We start from the raw sequence: 22,209 nt of genomic DNA on the forward strand, positions 1-22,209 counted from the left end.
GTATCACAGGTACATGATATTCGAATTGGTCTCGAAATTTTTAAATCTGTTTTGAAACTTACCTTTTATGTCAGGAGAATGTAATGTGAGCGAAGAAGTATTATAATTTTTAAATTCTGTCTTGAAACTTACCTTTTTGTATATGGAGAACATAATAGTTGAAGAGGTGTCACAAAGAACCTCTGGTATGTATTAGAATTCTGACCAGATTTTACATTTAGGTATCAGGAGAATTTGTTATTCCTTACTTATGAAAGACCTTAATCAAATAATAATTTTCAATAACTTTTGCTTACTTACTCTACTAAAATTTTACACGTTAAGATACTAGGTTGGGTCAGGTTAGCTATCTACCGGGAATTAACGTACTCAGGCATGATCCTGTTTGTAAGAATGATTATTAAAAATTAGGTTTAGGTCTACAGTGATGTATCGGTGTGTCATTTGACCTCTGAAAATGCTAGTTGCAATGTTGGCGAAAGATCGGAATATTTTATTCAAAGGACACGGCTTACACCAGGAAGCCTCGATTAGTATCAACTATGATTACAAAGTAGTTCGATAATCTATGAAAGAAACAGAATTGTAACGTTAGGGGTAGCATTCGCTGTAAACGAAATCACGTTAATTGCTCGAGTTTGCAACTTTTACAGGAAACTGACGCCGCGGAATATTTTTCAATACTTTGAAAATGTACATCGTCGATGATGTATGGCGAGTTGGCGAGTCGCGACGACTTATTCGATTATAGAAATTGAACAATTAATCTACATCTATACCGCTATGGCGTATGGAACGTTTTTTTTTTTTATTATTATATTCTCGTTGAAAATATTCAGATATATTCATTTTATACACATTTGAATACAAAAACACTGGTTTCTCGACGAAAACGATAAAGTTCGATTAAATTTTCGAGTAAACTATTAGATATTTAACAAAAAAAAAAAAAAAAAAAACGTGCAATACGTCTTAGATATCGATATTTTGTATGCATGTGCCAGACTACGATTAAACCGGTTCGATAGTTTTCCTAAAATCGTGCACACCGTTTCGAAAAATATAGTTTCACGAAAAATCGCCTTAAATCTCAATTGCAATTTCAACTGTGATAAAACGCAAAGATTATCTCGGTATTACTTACTTCGATATATATATATATATATCTAAACTATAATATGGATTCTCTCGTAACATATCAATCTCTGCTACTCCTAAACTTTTCTATCTAGACGCGATTCGAGCCTCTTTCACGCTCGAGATCGCTGCACGACTTGTCGGTTTCGCAATCGGTATATATTTCCAACGTTTCGATCGATTCGTACCGTATACCGCTGACTTCCAATAACTGCGACGATACTCTATCGCAATCATTCTTAAACACGCAAAAAACCATTAACGCTGCTATCACTCGTCGGCGACTCACTCATACTTTTATCGTTACTTACTCTACTCTCAACCACCGAAGCTTTTCTTACCGTTTCCGGTCGTGTGCATGCATTCGTTACGGTCTCTGTAACGACCGATAAATTGGATACTCGTCTCGAAAGAGTTGCGGCGCCAACTTTCGAGCAAAACGTAACTTCTTCGCATTACCGCTATTTACATGTGCATCGATTCCTTCATCGTTACTTACGAATAAAACGAATCGGCTGACCGTTATAACATTTTCACAGATTAATCTTTTGCTAAAAAAAAAAAGAGAGAGAAACTGTGAAAACTAAATACCGAGTCGCACAGCCCAGCGCAGTGGGCGAGGGTCGTTTCAATGAAAGTAGAAAACGATTGCAGCTAATTGTTTCCTTCTCGCGTTGCCTACGAATTGCGAATTCTATAAATACCATTCCCCATCGCCTCTCGCAATTACCTACATATGCCCGGCGGCCAGCGCCCGAAAACGATAAGGCACGTACTAAGTCATTCGCTAACGAGAAATCAAAGGTTACATTCGTTTGTCTCGCATCCGCCAAAGTAAATACATCTAACGCGACGCACGGCGGTGAGATTTTTCCGCTAAAGAAAGGAGAAAATTCGACAGCGCCTATGCATAGACTCGCGTTCATTTTTGGACAGCAGAGTACGTTGTATATAATCTTAATACCTAACAAAGAGTAATTCTTTTGTAACGAGTTGCGACATTCGTCGAGTGACGGAGACATAACATTTATTTATTTAATTTAAGTTTATAAGATCAACGAACAAAATAATGCCTAATTTTGAAGAGATTATGCCATAAAACAGCAAGAGAGAAAAAAGCAGAGACAAGCTTACAGATACAAAAGTCTCCGGCGAAGCGACGCAAAGGGAAGCATTCCAAACATTTCACGCTTCCGATTCTCAAAAATAAAATAATACTTGTCGTTAACATTGCCGTTGTTATTACTACCGCTTACGAATATCGCCAAGTTCGATATACAAAGTCCATTTCGTTAAATAAATTTCATAAAAATAAATCTAAATGCGATATTCTCGTTCAGCGTCCACATCATCAGCCACGGCAGTAAGGAGGGGGCAGAGTTCTCCGCAACAGGGCAAATTGGTGGCAAGTCTTCGAATTCGATTCTGTCGTTGATCACACCACACGTTGGGTCTTATGGAAGATTTGTACGATACAATTTGTCGGTAGTAGCGTAATGATTCTGCACACCGAAGTACGTCGCGCAGCCACGCGTACAAGTATCGGATACCTCCATCACGCGAGAACGAGAAAGGATTAACGTAAGCTAAACCATTTGTCCTCGAGCGAAATGAGTCGGTGTATACCGTTGTCAAATATCTCGCGCATTTTCATTCTCTCTCACTCACTTCCATTCCCGTCTTCTGCAAGCCGTCGAGAAGCCACGAACGTGAGGGTCAGCCCCGATCCGAGTAACGAAAGCTCGCTTCCTGGAACATAAATTATACCAAACCTCGAAAGATGCTCGTCATCGGGCCTTACTCGTGAACATCTTTCAAGGCACTATGCGAACGTAACGAGTCGATGATGCTAAACATGACTTAGGTCAACGATTATCTATGTAAAGTCTTTCCTCTTGAGAAGGAAGGAGAGTGAGAGAACTGAAATTCCTACGAGCGAAAAATGATATTTTTGACGCTTTCACGGGCCGGATTCTTCATGGTTGACGGTAACCGAGGCTTCCGGTTTGAAATCGCGTCCTCTCCTAGATTCTTCCAGAGTCAAATGACACTGAATTTTGTGTGTGTGCTGTATATGTATATTAGGGCTACCCATAAATAATGCGTTTTTCTCCTTCTTCAAATTTTAACGACATTACTTATGGGTACTCTTAATATTATTCTAGGGGTTTTACACTAAGTTTCGAGTCTATTTGAGACAAATTGTATTTTCCTTGTAATATTTGGTAACATAAAATATTGGTAATTCTTTTTACGAATATATTCCTTTTCACCTAATACATCCCTATACACATAGAAAACTTCTGTAACTATTTATGTAGGTATCTTAAACACTCATCGTCGTATCTATACAACTTACTTGCCACAGTATGTAGTAAATTTCCATTAAACATGTGTCGTTTTCAATCGAATGTTTCTTGTACTATAACGTAACAACTATGTTGTTTTATTTTTTTTCTCTCTCTTCTTATTATAATCAAATTTAAGTAACACTTAGTGTCTGTCGTAAAATATCGTTTCTTCCTATTATACATTTAAAAAAAAGTAAACTCATTTAACCCTTTATAGCTGTACATGGAATTAAACTTCTCCGATAAACTATGCACGTTTAGAATAATTTTACTCTAAAAACGAGAGACTATTTTAAATCTATTTAGAAATAGAAACAGATTCTTCTATGATATAAAAATATTTAACTCTAAAGGGTTAGACAAATTTAGATGAACACCTTGTTTCTATAATGAAACTACGAACTATATTAACTAACAAAATTATTTTACAATTCCATATTTAAGAATCATAGTTTGTGCAGGATAACATTATCGCAATAGAAGCCATTGAATGGCTCGTTTTGTTCTTTCTTTCTTTATAATTACAAATTTATAATTAGTCATCAGGTAGATGCAAATTTAAAAGTAATGCAGAGTTGCCGATGTATACCGCTAATGAATAAAAGAAAAAGAGTCTATCAACGAGTAGAGCGTGTTGAATTCCGTTCTAGTGGATTCGTTAAGGTGAGGTGGACGGCATTGAATTAAACTGATTCAACATGTTGCAGCAATAACATGGAGTCAAAATGTTTGCGTTCCTTCGATCAAAATATACAAAAATATTTAATCAGAATCGCCACTTGACAGGAAAACGAATGTAATAATACAACGTATTTGTATAGTACAAAATAAAAAACTTATAGAAAAGGATTTCTAAATACGAACAAAATATATTTTTCAAAAAAAAAAGTATCCAATTTCGTTATGAAGTAATAATTCATCGCGTAGTACATAGTGAAATAATATTTATTTTTTTTAGAAAAAATAATAGATACTATATAATTTACTGCATTATTTGTATCGGTAAAGAAGTTTCTGTTCAACATACCTCAATTGTTGTTGCACTTTCCGACCAACTTGTCCTTTTCTCCCATTTTTACTGCACTGTTTCTTAGATTCACATGCCAATCGCTAAGCTTGTGAACTACTACTACTATTTTCTCCTTGGTTGATAGGATCTAGCGAAATATCTCCTCTGCGATCAATAACGTGGCTGAAATTATTTCAATTATCAGTATCGTTCGTTTATTACTTTAATGATGTTAAAAAATATCTCAAAGCTATTCTCTTCTATTGAATAATTATGATGTCTAGAATATTCAATCATATTAATCTACGATTGGATTAGAAATTATTTACTCACTCTCTATGAATAAAAGACGTACTACTTCGACAGGTTTCATCAGTTGGGTCTGAAGAATTATGCGCGCTTGTGCGATCGGTCCAATAAACGGAAGTTTTACTTTTTGATGCTACGTCGGACTGATGGCTTTCCATTCGTTTACTCTTTTCCATTGAGGTTTCATTACTGCTAGATCCTTCTGTTTCATCAACTGGTAGACATGTCTTGATCATTGCTTCCAAGCAATTAACAAACAACTGCGCACTTTTAGCTGTGCAATTGGACTACAAAATATCATGTATTATCATTTTAATTGCATTTCTGACAACTGTAAGAACATTAAGTATATTTTTTCATGAATTATCAATACATATTTACTCACGTTTGTGTAAGGACCTGCAAACCTCCATAATCCCCCAAACCCACAGCTTTGTAAATAGTGTAATTGTTGTTGACTTGTATCCTCGGATGATATCATATTCTGTATAATTGCTTGTACCGAGTTTAGTATACCTTGATCATGACAGGAGCATAAAACGCTATTGATTTTTGCGTCGAGCAAATTATGACTGCAAATAAGTTTATAACTATTAAAATAATATTAAATAATATTTATGGTGACTTCATTGTAATATTACTCGCTATATTTTAATATTTTACTTTAAGTATTGTTTCTTTTTCATTCACATGTAACGTGAGTTATATTTTTCTTTTTAATAGTATCTCTCAAAGAGTTGATACATATATGTATATGTGTATGTCCTGAGAAAACTTTTATAGAATAAAAAAAAAAATACTTACATCACTGGAAACACCTTTGGAAACACAACAGAGGCTTCCGCGAGGTATTCGTAAAGAATCCGTTGTTCATTTTCGTCAGATGAATTTTTTACCAAAGTGACCAAAACAGTTAAAACTAAAGTTTGAGTTGAAAAGTCTGTCAGTACTTCCGGATCGAGTAATACATTGTTTTCGTTGCTCACGCTTACTCTGGCACTTCGATTCTGTATAAATTACAAAAACTTTAGTCTGTATAATTTTTGTAGTCACGGTTCAAATTAATAAATGCTTTGAGACAGTTAGCACAAAAAAAAAAAAAAAAAAAAAAATTAAGCGGTAAATATATAATGCAATATCTATTCGATTTCATTGCATAAACCTGAAAAAATTAAGCATCGATAAATATATTGACAATCTTGTGACATAAATGCATGCTAACATAAAATGAAAAAAACATTGTAACATAGAGTAGGAAAGGACTTTAAGCATTTACATGTAAATAGAATATAAAAAGGGGTATATAAAAGATGACATAATATACCTTTGGTTCTGTTTCTTCGGTTGTTTTCGTTTCCTTTGCAGTTGGTACAGAAAAAGATCGCTGCGTTTTAAATAAAATCCGTCCAGTCTTGTTAATGACGCGTACATCGTCATTTTTTGGACAAATTGATGGGGTATGACACATATAAGTGACAAGTTACATTGTGTATTACACAATCCAGGCACAGGCAAGGTAGATATAGGCAGATGTGAGCATAGACATCGATAGAGTAAACAGAGGTGACATACAAGAACACAATACAACAAGTAATATTATTCAATGTAAAATCGATCTTTCATCTTTAGAACTATATTCAAAATATAAAACAAGTGTGTTTTATTTCTTTCCTCTTGAAATATCAATGACATTTGAAGTATGTTTTGAAAAACGTAAGAGAGAAAGGGTTTTAACTAATAAGGGGAAAGAAGACGATATAGAAGAATGAATAATTGATACCGTTATAGAAAATAACACGAAACAAATAAAAATATACTAAACAGATAAATACAACGACAAATGAATTACTGTACAGGATCAACCAAAACCCCGGTACAACTGTAAGAGAATTGATTCTTTGTCGCCCGCAATCCTTTGAGAGTATAACTTAATCGCGACCTGCAAGTTCTCTTCGCAATATTTTCAATTCAATTCTTTCTTATAACGACAACAAACGGTAATTATCGAATGACTATTAAAATAGTCTATAAAATTTAAAGAATGTAACACATAGCCTGAGGACACGCTCGGCAGGAATTACTTCTTTACAGGAGCGCCCTTAACAAACCCAGGACCCGTGACAAATACATAAAAGATACTAACAAGGAGGAGACCAAAAGTGAAAAGATGCTTTCTCAATTCATTAAAAAATGATCAGAATTTAGTAAGTATGTAAGAAGCACAGATCTTCCGTTTTACAAATAAATACTTTCTTTGTGGTATCACTTGAATAATTGTATCTATCGAATGCTGTTAACTATTGTTCAACTTCTATTAGCTAAAAATATTGATCTTTAATTCCATTCAATTAAAAATTTTATTTAAATAATTCATCTAGACGTAGGAGTAGAGATATACAAGTTGTTAAAATTCACATTTTCACTTCTAGTCTTTCCGTAGTGAGTACTACGGTAATAAACATTCTGTTTACTTTACAACTTTAAAGTAAATATAAATTTACTGCCTGTTTTTCTTTCTTAATTGCTTGAATAGGGCCTGCGTACATAAAGAATCCCATGATCTCGACAAGTCCCACATTCTTAAGAGCTTCGGCAAATGTGTGTATGTGTGTGTTTGTTGAAACTTGGAGTCCATGATAAGAGCCCTGCTTGCATATGCCTAAGAGCAGTTCTTGCTTATTTACGTCTTTTATTCGAATACTTTTAAAGAAGGACAGTGAAAATAATAAAATATATATTTAGTTTTGTAACACGGTTGTTACGAGGAGTCAAGATTTGTAATAGTACGTGCATTCACGTAAAGTGACCGATATTGCTATATTCGAAACTTAAAGATATATGAAAAATTTCAATAGAAATATTCTGTTCGAATGACACCTTATGTGTCTCTATCTATATAATCAATCAGGTCCATAATAAAGTGTCTCCAAAATAAAAACAAATGATATGATCACTAGAAATGATGAAAATAAAATTTACCTGATGTGTTGAATACTGTTTCTGCTGTCTAGCTTGAGTAAGCGCAGATTGATCGAGTAGATCCCACGATTTTTGTCGACGATTAGTCGGATTGCTAGATGTTGCATTGGCTGTATCCTGTATAATAATATACAATTCATTACAACCTTGTATTATAACTAAATGAATTCATTTAAAAAAAATTGATTTGTTTTTCTAATCTTCCTCCCTACTTCACTTACAATATATTTACACCCTATAATTTGTCCATTTAAACCAAATAACTTTTGTAAAAATATTTTTTTATATTTAAAATATTATTTTATAAAGCTTATAAAAAAAACTCTATGGATTCGCGTGAAGCCTGGAATCGTCTAACATTTTAAGAGTAATCATAACCAATATAAAATTCACTCACTGTATTGTGTGGAAGCAAATTATCAAGACAGTCTGTACTACCAGATTCTGTATTTTTGGCAACCGAATGCCTAATATGACATCTACTTCGCACTTCTTCGGATACAGATACCAATGCTAATTGTGTATAAATATGACAATTATTAATTTTCATTCAGACAAGGAGATTAATGAAAACTTACCAGATAAGTAAGCTACGCTTTCTGGCGTTACTTCAAATTTGTCTCTCCTAGATGGTTTAGCCGTGATGCCTAACAACATAGTGAGTACTCTAGCTGTTCTTGTTACAGTGGTTGGCGTGGGATGCCTGTATCCTTTTAAAAGGTGTCCAACCAATGCAAAATGAAAATTGGATTTGAACGAGAGTCCTACAGCTTGATCCAATTGTTTGAAGTGCCATTCTAAAGGCTCACGTGTCGATATCATAACATTTTCTAAAGTCTAAAACAACATTATAATTCATTGTAAAAGTACTGAAACGCATTGAATGTAATTATAATACAAGATGAAAATGTGTGAATTTTTACCTTATCATCAAAAGTTCCTTGGGAATCTAAAGTATGCAAATTCTGCTCGAGAAGAGCTAAACCACATGCATACAAAGATGCTTCATCCAATTGAAGGACAGATGTTGCGACCCAAAATAAATATCGATGTATGGGAGATTCCTTCAAAATATAACAAGGAACACAAATCCAGTAAATTTAGGATTGCTTAAAAATATATTATATCATGACGGAATGTAACTTACGGGTCTAAGTAATGGTTGTAGTCGAGTGAGGCACATAATAATTGCTTCGAGTAATGTAATATCGTTAAAACTCTCAAGCGCTTTCACCAATATCTTTAACAACTGTTTCATATCTTGATCGGTTATACTTTTACTGATACAACCGAAAACGATCAAAGCTCTTGGCTGAAGAGCTGGGTTAAAGCAAAAAGCGAAATTTTTCGCCAAAGACGTCCAAGTTTTCAACCAATCGCATTGCGGAATGTCTCGCATACAAGCCTCCATAATTTCAAGGAGAGCATCCGTTATGATTTCCAAACTGGTTAACGAGAGTCTTTCTTTGTCGTGCGTTCCGGTAACGCTACGCTCGTTACTAAACCATTTCTCGTTCGAATGTCTATAACTAGATCTAAATGCTGTACCCGCAGCAGACTTTACTTTACTAATACCAAAAAGTAAATAAAATTTTGGTAGAGAAAATTCATCCAGACTCATTCGCAATATTCGGTAAGTATCTTCTGAAAACGAAGGGGAACTACAAGTGCAAAGCGAGTGAATGCTATTGATAACCAAACCATGGGTGGATGCTCGCATACTCAGACTTCCGGAGCAAACGAGAAACGTTACCGTGTGAAATAAATAAGGTAGATGTTTTCCTACGTCCAAACAATTATTAAAGGACAACATCAGTAAATATCTTGCTAGAATAGCTATATCATCCCATCTCGTATGTTGCAAAACTCGACAAAGTCTTCCTATTACTTTCTTTGCCACTAACTGAACATTTCCAGAAGCCAACGCTACAGCTGTATCAGCCATTATTTCAACCGTTGGGGAACCGAGCCCAAAGCTGACGCTACGCTGAATGAAATTATCCAAAACTGTATCTATCAAATCCGGCAATCTTCCAATTGTGCTCCATATCTTGGCTTGTATACTTGGGTACATTTCCACCTCCTCGATAGTTAACGTAATTAATTTCTCTAAAATCTTTGTTACTTGCTTCTGACGGTTACCTCCTCCATCGTTAGGTTTATAGAATCGAACGAGATTATTTAACCACGGAGTCATATATTCTAAACAGAGGTGTTTCAATTCGATACTCGACAATCTGAACCCTTGTATACATTCCTCTAGAAACTCGAGCGTAAGGTGAGGATCCTTCGCAGCTAAAGTTTCGCTTAGGTGTTTAATGAATATCGTATTATTCGAAGGTATGCAAAGTCCAGATGTTTCCAGGAGTTGCCCTTCAATTTTCAAATCAAAAGTGGCAGTTAATGCGCATAGTTGATTATACGCTGCTGTTCTTAAATTTGGATCCGAACTACCAAGATTCAATAATGCCATGTTCAATAACGTGCCAGGTACGTGTTTAGGTCTAATCTTTGGATGAACAGACACAGATTCTGGCTGGGATAATACCCATCGATTTCTTATGTGAATTATAGCTTGGACGATATTATCACGATCGTTATGAATAAAAGACAGCGGGCCAGTTTCGTTAGAAATGGTCAAAGTGAATTGATTGTCATCTAGTAAACAAACTTTTTCTATTTCCGATGCGTAATAAACGTCATTTAAAAAAACCGAATGCGACAGTACTTTGCATCTCTCCGCTGAGGTAATTTGTATAGCAGTTGGTCCAACTTTCACGGATACCTTAGTTTCTTTGTGAGACAGTTTCAGAGCACTGTTAAACACCTTTAAATCTTCGTCGAGAGAAAGTGTAGCGCCAGGCAATTTTTGTTGGTCAACGTCAATTACGTCGTTCAAACGGCCTGGCCCATCGAGGAAGACTACTTTTTTGTTATTTTTCAATGGTGCCAAGATTCTATCGTGAAACTTTGTATATTCTCTTACCCAACTGTTGCAATTGTAAATGTATGCAGCATGAATCTTTTCGTAAGCAACTTCTGGTAATACGTAAAACCATTTCTGTAGAAATTCTGTCCTAAATCGATTCTCTGAACACATATGGGTAAAATCGACAACTAATTCAAACGGGGAATGACAAAACGGTTTTAGAGTGAGAATAACATGATACATCAACAAATCACCATTCGTGTCGTCGATCTTATAACGTCTGGCAATATAATAAAACACTGGATATCCTTGTTTGCTAGTGCCTGCTTGGTAGAAAATATTTAAATTCTTGATACTCTTGAATTCTTCTTTTTCGTGCATATTATGTTTCACCATAATTTCTTCGAAATTAGTTGAAGACATATCGATGCTTGACCATGGAGCATAGGATGAAGAAAATAGTAAATGCGAATCTACTGGTTTGTGTTCTGGAGGCCCAAGGTACGCCAATAATGTGGCCATTTTATCAAAAGGTCTTCTACCTACTGCCTTATGGTCTCTACTACTGCTAAGATAGTCACCGATTCGTTCTTGATGGTTCCAAAGCAATCTATGTAATGCTAAAACGTTAGCATCCGACACAAATGACATCGGATGACTGGCCTGATCCACTGTTTCGCAATCCGATGCTATCTGTATGAAAAATCTTCTTCCAATTTCAAAGTGTGCCCGTAAAAAATCATTGAAGGGTAACATGTGCTGCTCTTTACTAAATTCCACGTGATTTGCGATATTTTGAAGTATTTTAGACATAAGCATTAGCCCTCTTTTCACTTGAGGAGGTACAGATTCATTCACGATACCCATCTCTTGGGGTGAAACAATAGCTGGATTGATGAATCGCAAAAATATTACAGTTCCTACGGCTCCGATATTATTTTGTGGACATTGTGGAAATCTTTTACTGAGTACTTGATATAAACAATGGCACATTGACCGCAATTGTGGTGGAAATCTGAAAAATAGAATTAACCTACATAACAAAATGAATCTGTTTACAAGTACAAAGAAAAAGAGATATTGCGAATATAAACTTTATTATAAATTATTTAAACATTTTCCATCAACATACCGATCAGCTGACGATACTATAGCATCGAATACTTTTTGAGTCAATGCTATTAAATTGCGTCCGTTTTGTTCTATATTTTCATTGGTATCTATCCTTGCACTATCGACTTCGAAACCAGTCGTAGGATCATCCAATAAAGGCGTAATTAAAGGTTCGAGCAGATTTTGTAAATAACTTGCACCATAAATTTTAAAACAGAATGCCATAATTTTGCTTCCAAGACTGTTTCCTCGGAATAGTGTTTGCATACAATCGGACACTTCGACCTCGCGATAAAACATATTCCATAAAAGAGGCGATAGTAAGTGTTTCGCATCGAACAATGTTACAAAAACTCGTGCCAATTCGTCCATTTGATTCGTTGTCACAACATTGGCTAAAGCCATTGCAATAGGTAATTCCCCTTTGTCGCTAATCATTGTAACGAGTTGAACCAATTGCTCGAATCTATCAGCTAATACTGTTTCCGCTAGTGTATCAAATTCTGTTCCTTGCTGAAGAATTTTAGTGAGAACTTCCATGAATGCTGCTCGTGTTTGTAAATCTGGATTATAGCCTAAACCTGTAAATCATAAGGGATTTAGAAGCTACAAATTAAAGAAAAAAAAAAGTATCAAGTTACATTCACATGTAAGACTAAAGACTTTTACTTACTTAACGAATGCATCAAGCCACTGTCAATGTTTGCACTAAGTAGATTACTCATAGCTTGTATGGTAGCATTGCGCAATGTAGATAATTTACCGCTAGTTAAACACGGTTGCTGAGATACGAGCTCTTTTTCTTCGGCAGCTGCTTCATTGCAATCGTTTAATAAATTCATGAAAAGAGTAAAATATTTTAAAAATAATTCAGATTTTGCTTCCATTAAATCGCCACGATCAGACTCTTCGGGTTGAAGAGGAAGACCTCGTAATAATGCTCCGACTGCTTCCATACAAGCTTGATCTAAATCCCTAGAAAGTAAAATAGAAACATTGAAAAAATTAATATTGAATATTCAAAGAAACACTAGTAATAATAATTTTTTAATTATTCAAAGTAATTCAACATAAACGTATCTCATAGAAAAATTGTTTACCGAGTGTAAACAATTAAGTCTCCACTAGTCGATGGAGTAATCTGGTGAGTGGCACCCATCACCCAGTCGGTTAAATATTCCACAAGTTTATTTCTGAACTTCATTTCTTGTCGAAACGCTAAATCGTCACGCCTTTTCATCATCGTTTCGACGAGTTGGCATAATTTTGTTTTAATATGTATAGAATGTACAGTCATGTCCAAATGTCTAACGTATCTAACGATCGCTAACATCATCCCTTCTATACTGGTCATTCCAAGGTATTCAGAAGGTTGATCCGACTTTGAATTCAATATATTTTTCATTATAAATATAATATGCTCGATAAATTGAGTATTACCATCCATTACTATAACCTGTCCTTCTTGATTAAAGAATTTTTCGACTATGCTTTTGATCTGATCGAAGAGTATCGGATACAACGCTGGGCTCATTTCGTGGCCTACCAATTCTTTAACGTGTTGTTGAATTTGATTTCCAAATTTTTCATTGTTACAGATTAGTAAGCGCAATAAATTGAAAACAAACTGCGTACATTGTACTTCTTGGCTTGGCTTTGACAAACAAGATGTAGGCTCCTGCTGTTTCGTCGAACTTTTCTTTGATTCTGGGTTCGAAGGCATGCCTGATAATGGTCTATTCGGATAACGTTTTTGCAAACATACGCCACCCAGAGCACAGAGAAATCCTGTCATGTTTGCCCACTCGTTAATTTGTTCCTCTAATTCATGTTCGGAATTTTGATGCGATGCTCTACGCTTTCCTGTGCTTCGATAAAATTCCATCTGACCATCTTCCGTCTTAGATTTAGGATAACTTACTAACTGTCGAGAAGTCACTTCCCAATTTTTAAATGTTTCTTCCCATGCCTAAATATGCAATAAAGCGTATCTTACATTTATAATCGATTTTTATCTTTCGATGTTTGATTGTAAAATATTACTTGTGTACAATAATTAATTACATTATAATATTTACAACGCAAAAATAATGCTTCGATGTGAACTATGATAAATACGTAATAAACAGGAGAACTCATCGCTATTATTATTACTACGAATTGTACTAGTTAATAAAGATATGAAACATGAGTGATCGATATACATACAGGCTGTACACCGTTTACACAATGCTCTATCTTCCTCAATAAGGCCATAATTCTTTTTTGTAAAGCAGCGCGCCCTAAAACGTACACGATATACTCGTTCAATGTATAATTATCATTATTAATACTACTCATAAAGCAACTATACGCAAAATATTACGATTAAAATAATGACAAGAAAGTAATATAGCGTTAATTCTATAATGTATAGAAATTTTGAACACTTACCATGATTATGATCGTGATAACATATCTTACTTTCCCCGCTGGCTGTTATGGTAACAAGGTCTTTAATACTCTACTGCAGCCATATAAGGATTATACTAATCAAAATACAAAGTGAATTCAAAAATTCATGAATGAATGTTTGAATTCAAGTAAAAATATCTTCGCTAGAGACCCGAATCGAAATGGATTTAAACAAATATTTTTTCGGTCGTCTTTTGACCCAAATTTAATAAACTTTTCAATAAGAAGTACTAACAATCTGGTTTTTAGCTATACTTGGTGACTTCATTAAAAATTATTTATAAATTCTTGAAAATACATTATAAATTACTCGTGTAATTTAAAAATAACAAAATAAAAATTATTTTTACGTTGCATGTATGTTTAATATATCGTTGTAATATTATACTCGACATTAAAAGTATACTATTTAAAATTAATCTTGCAAAACAATATACAATTTAGTAGTCGTTTCTCGATTCGAATTCCTATTTTCTAATGTAAAAAAATATTATATTTCATATTCAAATATAAAGATAATGTTGATGTTTTATAAATTCTAACTCACCAGTGATTAACACAGTAGAAGGTTGCGCCAATTCAAGGTATAAATGATAGTTGGGAAGTAAACAAGTTACTGCTACATCATCGCTACCGCAACGCACTTCCGCTTCTTTGCATAGCAATGTAAAACAAGACATTGATACTAAAACCGCTTCCATATTTATACTCCACAAGTACATGAACAATACAACCTGAAAAAAACAAATATTATAAATCTACTTAATCTTTTAACTATTGCATGAATTAGTAGTTTATTGTACTTATGAAAATACGAACAAACCTCTAGTGTAATGTGTGCCTGCTTACAAATAGCAATCTGGCTACCCACGTTAGCGTAATCTTTATGTTGCGCCAGGAAAGCATTTCTACAAATCAGTATTTCTCTAATCCATTTTAATATACAAGTATAATTAACAATTTGATGTTGAATCAATTTTTCAGAAATCGAGAAGAGAACTTGGGAACTGACATCCCAAAAAGTATGAATCGGCGCTTCTGGATTCCATGTTTTTATTTTATCTGGATGATGCAATACTAATAATGCTTCCATTGCTTCGTATGCTATGTCTGGCATTGTTGGTTGATGAATTAAGGAAACTAAACCTTTAATTAATTGCAACGTAGAGCTCTGTATTTCATGACCAGCTTTTCCTTCATTCTGTAAAATAAAATAAAAATTTGTAAGCGTATAGTTTATATACGATATTCGTTCTACAAGCTATAACCATGGCGTTTATACGGGGTACTTACATACAGTAGTAACATAGGATCGGCATGAATGAGTTTCACCATCCACAAGAGTAAATTTCTATAACTCGATATTTCTTCTCCGCGATCCCTGTATTTATTCTGTTCTTTACCTTTGAGGGTTAAACTGTGAATCATTCGCAACGGTGTGTGTGATATGTAACTCTGTGTGACTTTATTTAAAACATCAGTAAACATATTTCTAAGTTCTGTACTACGTGAATACAGAAGATCTATTTGAGGCCACCATTGCAGTCTTGGTTGAGTTACAATTCTAAAATAAAAATAAACATTTAATTTACATAGAGTGTAATACTATTTTCGTATGTATGTATAGTTACAACGTAATGTTCCGCTTACTTGTATAATGAGCTAACCAAGACGAATTGGTATGTCGATGGAAAACTCAAGTTCAAGCAAACTGTAAGTACTTCGTTGTTGTGAGGTTTAATACGAAAACAGCTAACAAAACAGTCTATCATTAGGTCGATGTCTTGGGCAACGTAATTCTGACCACGAGAAAATAGTTTGACTGGATTAAAAAATAGTGCCATCAAATCATTCATTACGTGTTGAACAAGCGTGAAGATAACGTTGTTCGAGTCCCGATTATTTATATAAGTTGATGCTTTACAAAGTTTAATGCAAGTGACCGCTGCAGCTTCTACTAGTTGTTTACTAGAACTACCATGCATTCCTAAACCTCGTTTAACGCTGTCGATAAATTGTTTTTTCTTTGAATGTTTCGGCGAACAAGGAGCACCAGAATCAGCATTCACTATTTCCTCCAAAACTTTTGGCGAAAGTATAAGAAGCATAATTTGTAAAGGCCAAACAGCTGCAGCTCTTCCCTTTTTATTGTCTGCAAACGTATCGAGAATATCGAATAATTCTTCGCATGCTTTTCCAAGATCTTCGTTAGGCTTTTTATGAAGATCGGCAAATTCATGCGGATAAGTATCCATCCAATTCCAAATTGCTTTTTCCAAGGAATTCATAAGAACTATGTGCGCTGATTTTTTGAGCTGTTTAAATTTTTGGATCGTTTCTACAATAATAACAAGTATAGTATCAAACGACAAGTTATGTATCTTCTTGAAAACAAAACATTTGTATATCTGTTATACTAAAGGATGATACAAATTGATTTTTATACACCTCTAAAAAAAATAGTAAACGTACCAGTTAAAAGTTTTGTTAGCCTGTAAACATCCACGTTAATGTGCTGAATTAATTCGATGTCGCTGTAATTGGCATTCTCGTCGCCACATTTTGCTAGTTCCTGGAGTGTAGCCGATATTCTGTTAAATACAGCATTGAAGAAGTTTAAGCTCAAAGCAAACAATACTTTGCTCGCCAAATTTTTTAAATGAGCATTTTGAAGACTGTCGTTTGGTACATCTGAAAATAATATTCGGTTATTTATACATATAATTCCTCGCAACAAAATTTAATATCGTATCGATCAAATATTTTGTTAACCGTATTTAAATTCTCATTACCTATAAATTGGCATATCTCTCTAAGCAGAAACTTTACGTTCATAGTTTCGTCAAATTTAGCCGTGTCTTTTGGTTGATTCGCAAGACACTTTTCCAAAGTGTCCAAAACAATAACGATAGATTCATAGGAATGCCGATCTTGGTCTGTGCTATGAAATATGCGTTGACCCCCGATACATGGTACCATTTCATTAACACTTTGGAGTATCTTAGTGAGACTGGATATTACAAGGGAAAAACGGTAACGAGAAATTTGTATCAAGCATTTTTTGTTTCTTTCTTCATTCATACGAGAGTGGCTGGTTTGAGGGCCACTGTGACACGGCAACTACATATAACAAAAAAATTCATTATTTAGATATTTTATATATAAAAAAAAATTATTAAATTTTCATTACCTAATGATTTTTCTATCCAAAATTATTACAACGAAAAGTGGATGTACTAAGAACAATTTTTCAATCAAATATGCGAAACATAAATGTAAAATACAACCACTTTTGCAAAACATGTTTTCATTTCGAAATTTTTGGAATCACAACAGGATTAGAAAAATATTTTTAAATTCGTACAACTATTTTTATCGTTAAATCTCGATGCAATTAGAAATATTTATTACGTATATTATTATAAACGAGCCATTTACTTAAAAAAAAATTTCGTGTAATTTAAGCGCACCGAAGTTTACTATAGATTTGAATTCCTCGTTAAGCCGTGCGCGAAGTGAATGCAATTTTCATTCACGTATCCGCGACACGACGGAAGCGACATTACATGGATATAGAGGGTGTCTCAAAAATGTTGCCACACCTTGAAAGGGGTGGTTCGGGAGGTGATTTGAAACAACTTTTTCCTTAGCGAAAATGTTGTCCGAGGGTTATTGAAGGAGATATTAACAGAAAACACTGACCAATCAGAGCGCGAGGATACTGGTGGAGCGGCCGCGGTAGCGATGGCTACGCGCTGAGCGGCCGCGAACAAGTGACTCGACGTCAGAGAGGGTAAAAGCCAGGGCCGGCGTGACCTTTTTTCATTCTGTAAAAAGTTAATCAAAATCGGTGCCTTTTAATTGGGTAATTTTCGTAGACCGCGGGGCCAGGTTCCGGTGAACGCGCTGAACCTGCCTTGCGCCGGCCCTGGTTTCACCCATCGCTGTTTGTTCGCGTATGAGCGCGGCCGCTCAGCGCGTAGTCTTCGCTACCGCGACCGCTTCGACGGTAAACGCTCGCTCTGATTGGTCGGGGTATTTCGTTAATATCCCATTTACGAAGCCTCGGACAACATTTTCGCTAAGGAAAAAGTTGTTTCAAATCACCTCCCGAATCGATCTTGACGATCTATTTTAATAACAAATTATAATTGTATTCGACGGTATAAATAAATAAAGGTCACAGATTTTATTTCCATCATTCGCTATGAGATGTAGTAGCTTTCATTTTGATCAAACGGAAGGAATATTTCTCGATATTTTTCTAGAGCAGAAGAAATGTTTCCGTACAAATGATTGAATCGAAAAGTAAATAAGATTCGCAACAACGTGTTCAAATGATACGTACATTTTGGAACACCTTGTACAATACACCTTAAGCGAATAGCTGTAGAGAGGAAAGGGAGAAGGGGCGAAGGTCAAACCGTGGAGTCCACGGCATGTAGAGGGAGGAGATCACTAGAAAGCATCTTCCCATGAATGAACGAATCAATCAACGAAACAAACGAATGACGGCGTGACACGCTCACGGGGACAACAGTGGCAACGATTAATGACTAAACACCAAACAGAATAATAATAATTAATTGATTACATTTTTCGAATTAAGCAGGACTTTGCTGTACAAGCTACATCGCTGCATCGTTAAAAATCCATTTCGCGTTTATCGCGACGCTAAAAAAATTCGAAACCGGTGAAACTAACAAACAAAAGAGACACGTACAAATTTATATAATACAAACAACGAAAACATTTCTAAGAATCTCTTTCATCGTTACGTGTCTAATTAAACTACAAACGGTTGTTTCGCGACGATCGTTTAATCTTCTCGAGTTTGCCCGAACGCGAACACCGTAGATCGGAATTAACAAACGTCAAGCGAAAGAATACTACCGAAATGTAACATTCGAAAAATCTGACGGCTGTCAAAGTCGTGTGTTTATTACGGTCTCGGCGCTCGTCGCTCGCGAAATGCTTCACTCATCGAAACCTAAGTTTACACTTGCTGTGCAATCCTAACGAACGATTACGTCGATAGCGCAAAATTTGACTTTAATTCGACTTTATGTAAGCGATGAAAATAATCACCGGCGGCCTTTCCGAGTGTGAATGGAACACCAGTCGTTCGAACGTTAACGCTAGTTTTTCCATTGCACGTTCCGCGATAAACGAACGGGATACGGGATACGGTGAGATTAACAAGAAAACACAGAAAACACAGGAGGAAGGATAAAGCAAGAAGTGGCAAGAAAGAAAAGAGGAGAGGCTCGAAAAGTGTATGAAGATAAAGGAGGAGAAATAGAGGAAGAGTGCGAGAAGGAGCGAGAGAAAGCACCGGAAAAGGGTACGTAAGAAAGAGAGGGGGATGGTCACAGAGAGGGAAGGCGGACAAGCGAGAAAGAAAACTAAACAGATTTGCGGATCGAGCGATGGTTAGAATGTACCTGTTCCTCGAAACGTGTGATCAGCAAATTCGCCCATTCTTCCGGCTTTTGCGTGCCCATCGCCGTCCGGGGTTCAGTGACGAGCCGTCATCACGTACGACGATTCACCAATTCGCTACGAGCATTCGACATCGGTACATCGCCATTTACGAACGTCGACGGTCGACTGCCAGTCGAGAGAGGAGAGAGCACCGTAACGGCTCGCTCGCTCGCTCGCTCTTTCTCTCCCGTTGGGGAGGGGCGCTATCGCAGAGCCTCAATAATTACGGCAGGTTCTGGAACTAACAAACATACACGCAAATGAAAATGTTACCGACCGAAGGCATGCTGCGTGATATATTCACCTTGTAGTTCTGTCGGAAAGCTCGAAAAAGTGACCCGAGGGGATGCAGACGGGGGCGTACACTAATAATTGACTGATATTAAATTTTTTCTACTGTTCCAGAAATGGAGAAGGCAGGAGAGAAGTGTAGACATTTAGGTTATAACAGCAACGAGGAGAAATTCTATTGTGTGTTGACCTCTATTACAGACGTGAGAACACGTCCACGTGCCGAGAACGTTACAAAACTGCCGCTCGAAGGCGGCTTCTCGTTCAACGCGTTCATGTTCCGAGAACGTTGTACAACTATCGCTCGCAGGTGGTTTCTCGAACGCAACATGGCCGCTTCCCCCACTCTCGTATATAGAGTGAGAGGAAAGATCGCCCGGAAACGTGGCGCCATTTCTCGGCGAATCGCCCAAGCTTGTCGTGAAATAGTTCCTACATAGCGCCGCTAGGTGCGCCATAGCATTCGGTATTATTATTTATTTAAAAAACTAACCACTCGACAATTATTAGTTGAATTATGATAATTACGATGTAAAATTATATGAATATCAAAAAAAAAAAAAAAATTAAAACATGGCGATACCATTCCCTTCGTACTGTGCAATTTTATTTCAGCAAATATTTCTGTAAAACTTCTAGTTGAAAGGGAGTATTAGACTACACAAAAATGTAAAAGGTAATATTGTTGGTTAATAATTATGGAAAGAAAAGTAAGCGTTAACGAAGTTAATATCATCGTCTAATTTTCTTCGATGCATCACGGAGAAATAAATACTTTTTCCTCTAGAGTTGAATTCTTGCATGTTTAATAGACGAGTTCCTTATAATTCTACATCCAATTTAATAAAGAAATTCTCGAAGAACAAGTGAAGTAACGATGATCTTAATTGTGATAACGCTTAAACAGAATTATCAAACAATTTTTATTTATTGATCCTGTTTTAACGAGGGTACAGGTGTAGGTGTCACCCATTTCTGTATTTTCTTGGACATTATTGCCCGTTTTGCTCAGGCCCAGTCGGCTGAAAACAACAATGCTGTAGAAGAGTAGAGACTACTGCTAATTTCCGTGAGCGGTCCGCGCAGGAATAAAGTGCAACCTAAAATTCGAATTCAGTACTTGCATGAAAAACTCTATCTTCCAAACATTGCAAATGAAAAACTAAAATATTAAATTACAACAGTGCTATTGTTTCAATTTACCACGATGTTCTCTCGAGAGTTCTCAACTACATGTACAACAATTGAGATTAAATGAGAGATAAAAAAAAAAGAAACAACATATCGCAAAGGCAATCAATTCCACCAAAAATCAATCCAACTTTTGATTGTTTGCGGAAATAATGTTAACTATTTTCTTAATAAAAATATATATGTGGCGGAAAACACCGTACCCGTGTCGTCGATGACTTCGCATTTTATCTAAGAGAGAAAAGAAAAAACAAAAAGAAGAAATACAAAGACTAGAAACAATTATTTATGCAATATGTGAACAACTATGATAAAGTAAAAGTTAAGATACACTATCGTTTCACAGGTAGCACTTAATTCCCGATACCTCGAGCCGTCGAATAAGATATTAGAATGACAAAGAGCCACCGCGTTACCGGTTCCTCGAGCAAAGCGACCCCCACGAGCGAATCGTGCATCCGCTATCACCAAGTGGAAAGACATTATTAGCGTAAAAAGGAACAGGATAATGAAGGGTCCTTGCGCAACGTAAAATACAGATGTATCGATATACACACAGAGCCAGCTAAGCATTCTACGAACGATCGAACCGTCGAACGAGAGAATTCCAAATATACTTATCAGTCTTTTTCATCTCCTAGTACTTAAATCCAAAGAGAATCGGAAACGATCGAACTAACTACTAACCGTATCGACGGCATCCATTCAAGTTTAACCGTAAACAATTAAAGATACAGCTTGACAGTTAATAAATACACCTAATACCCTGCTTTACGCGATAATTCTTTTGCATAACTTCGCTTTTAAGATATCGGATTTCCAAAAGTAATAGTTGCTGGAGACAAAAATTAATGTACATTGTACGATGTACATATGCTGCGCACATATTCGTTTTAATTCTAAGTATATCAGAATATTATAGTACATTAGATCGCTATTAATTCTAAGTATAAATCTCTATA

The 22,209-nt window shown here is 35.7% G+C and overlaps 1 protein-coding gene and 1 long non-coding RNA gene across 10 annotated transcripts in view; one reads left to right on the forward strand and one right to left on the reverse strand.

Moving 5' to 3' along the window:
• LOC128879862 (neurofibromin) overlaps positions 1–22,209 on the reverse strand; it is a 25,947-nt gene continuing 3,738 nt past the window's right edge. Inside the window, exons 1-24 of one of the 9 annotated variants that reach the window (XM_054129398.1) lie at positions 20,070–20,210; positions 19,726–20,006; positions 17,074–17,401; positions 16,754–16,972; positions 15,932–16,619; positions 15,575–15,845; positions 15,105–15,482; positions 14,829–15,015; positions 14,261–14,302; positions 14,036–14,109; positions 12,928–13,796; positions 12,501–12,802; positions 11,847–12,408; positions 8,933–11,729; positions 8,709–8,849; positions 8,364–8,622; positions 8,183–8,298; positions 7,786–7,902; positions 6,131–6,190; positions 5,611–5,813; positions 5,192–5,378; positions 4,831–5,093; positions 4,516–4,680; positions 1–2,886 (exon numbers count right to left, since the gene is read on the reverse strand). In XM_054129398.1, the coding sequence (XP_053985373.1) occupies positions 4,599–4,680; positions 4,831–5,093; positions 5,192–5,378; positions 5,611–5,813; positions 6,131–6,190; positions 7,786–7,902; positions 8,183–8,298; positions 8,364–8,622; positions 8,709–8,849; positions 8,933–11,729; positions 11,847–12,408; positions 12,501–12,802; positions 12,928–13,796; positions 14,036–14,109; positions 14,261–14,302; positions 14,829–15,015; positions 15,105–15,482; positions 15,575–15,845; positions 15,932–16,619; positions 16,754–16,972; positions 17,074–17,401; positions 19,726–19,785 (8,205 nt within the window). In that variant the 5' untranslated portion in view covers positions 19,786–20,006; positions 20,070–20,210 and the 3' untranslated portion in view covers positions 1–2,886; positions 4,516–4,598. Of the gene's footprint in view, positions 2,887–3,394; positions 4,226–4,515; positions 4,681–4,830; positions 5,094–5,191; positions 5,379–5,610; positions 5,814–6,130; positions 6,218–7,307; positions 7,466–7,785; positions 7,903–8,182; positions 8,299–8,363; positions 8,623–8,708; positions 8,850–8,932; positions 11,730–11,846; positions 12,409–12,500; positions 12,803–12,927; positions 13,797–14,035; positions 14,110–14,260; positions 14,303–14,828; positions 15,016–15,104; positions 15,483–15,574; positions 15,846–15,931; positions 16,620–16,753; positions 16,973–17,073; positions 17,402–19,725; positions 20,007–20,069; positions 20,211–22,209 lie in introns of those variants that run through there. The other 8 variants (XM_054129395.1, XM_054129397.1, XM_054129394.1 and 5 more) reach the window with 8 other exon arrangements.
• LOC128879870 (uncharacterized) lies at positions 18,417–21,336 on the forward strand. Its single transcript, XR_008457710.1, has 2 exons — positions 18,417–19,625; positions 20,171–21,336. It is a non-coding gene; the product is annotated as an uncharacterized LOC128879870 (long non-coding RNA).

The sequence above is a fragment of the Hylaeus volcanicus genome, chromosome 7 (genome assembly GCF_026283585.1).
Source record: "Hylaeus volcanicus isolate JK05 chromosome 7, UHH_iyHylVolc1.0_haploid, whole genome shotgun sequence".
Lineage (NCBI taxonomy): Eukaryota > Metazoa > Arthropoda > Insecta > Hymenoptera > Colletidae > Hylaeus > Hylaeus volcanicus.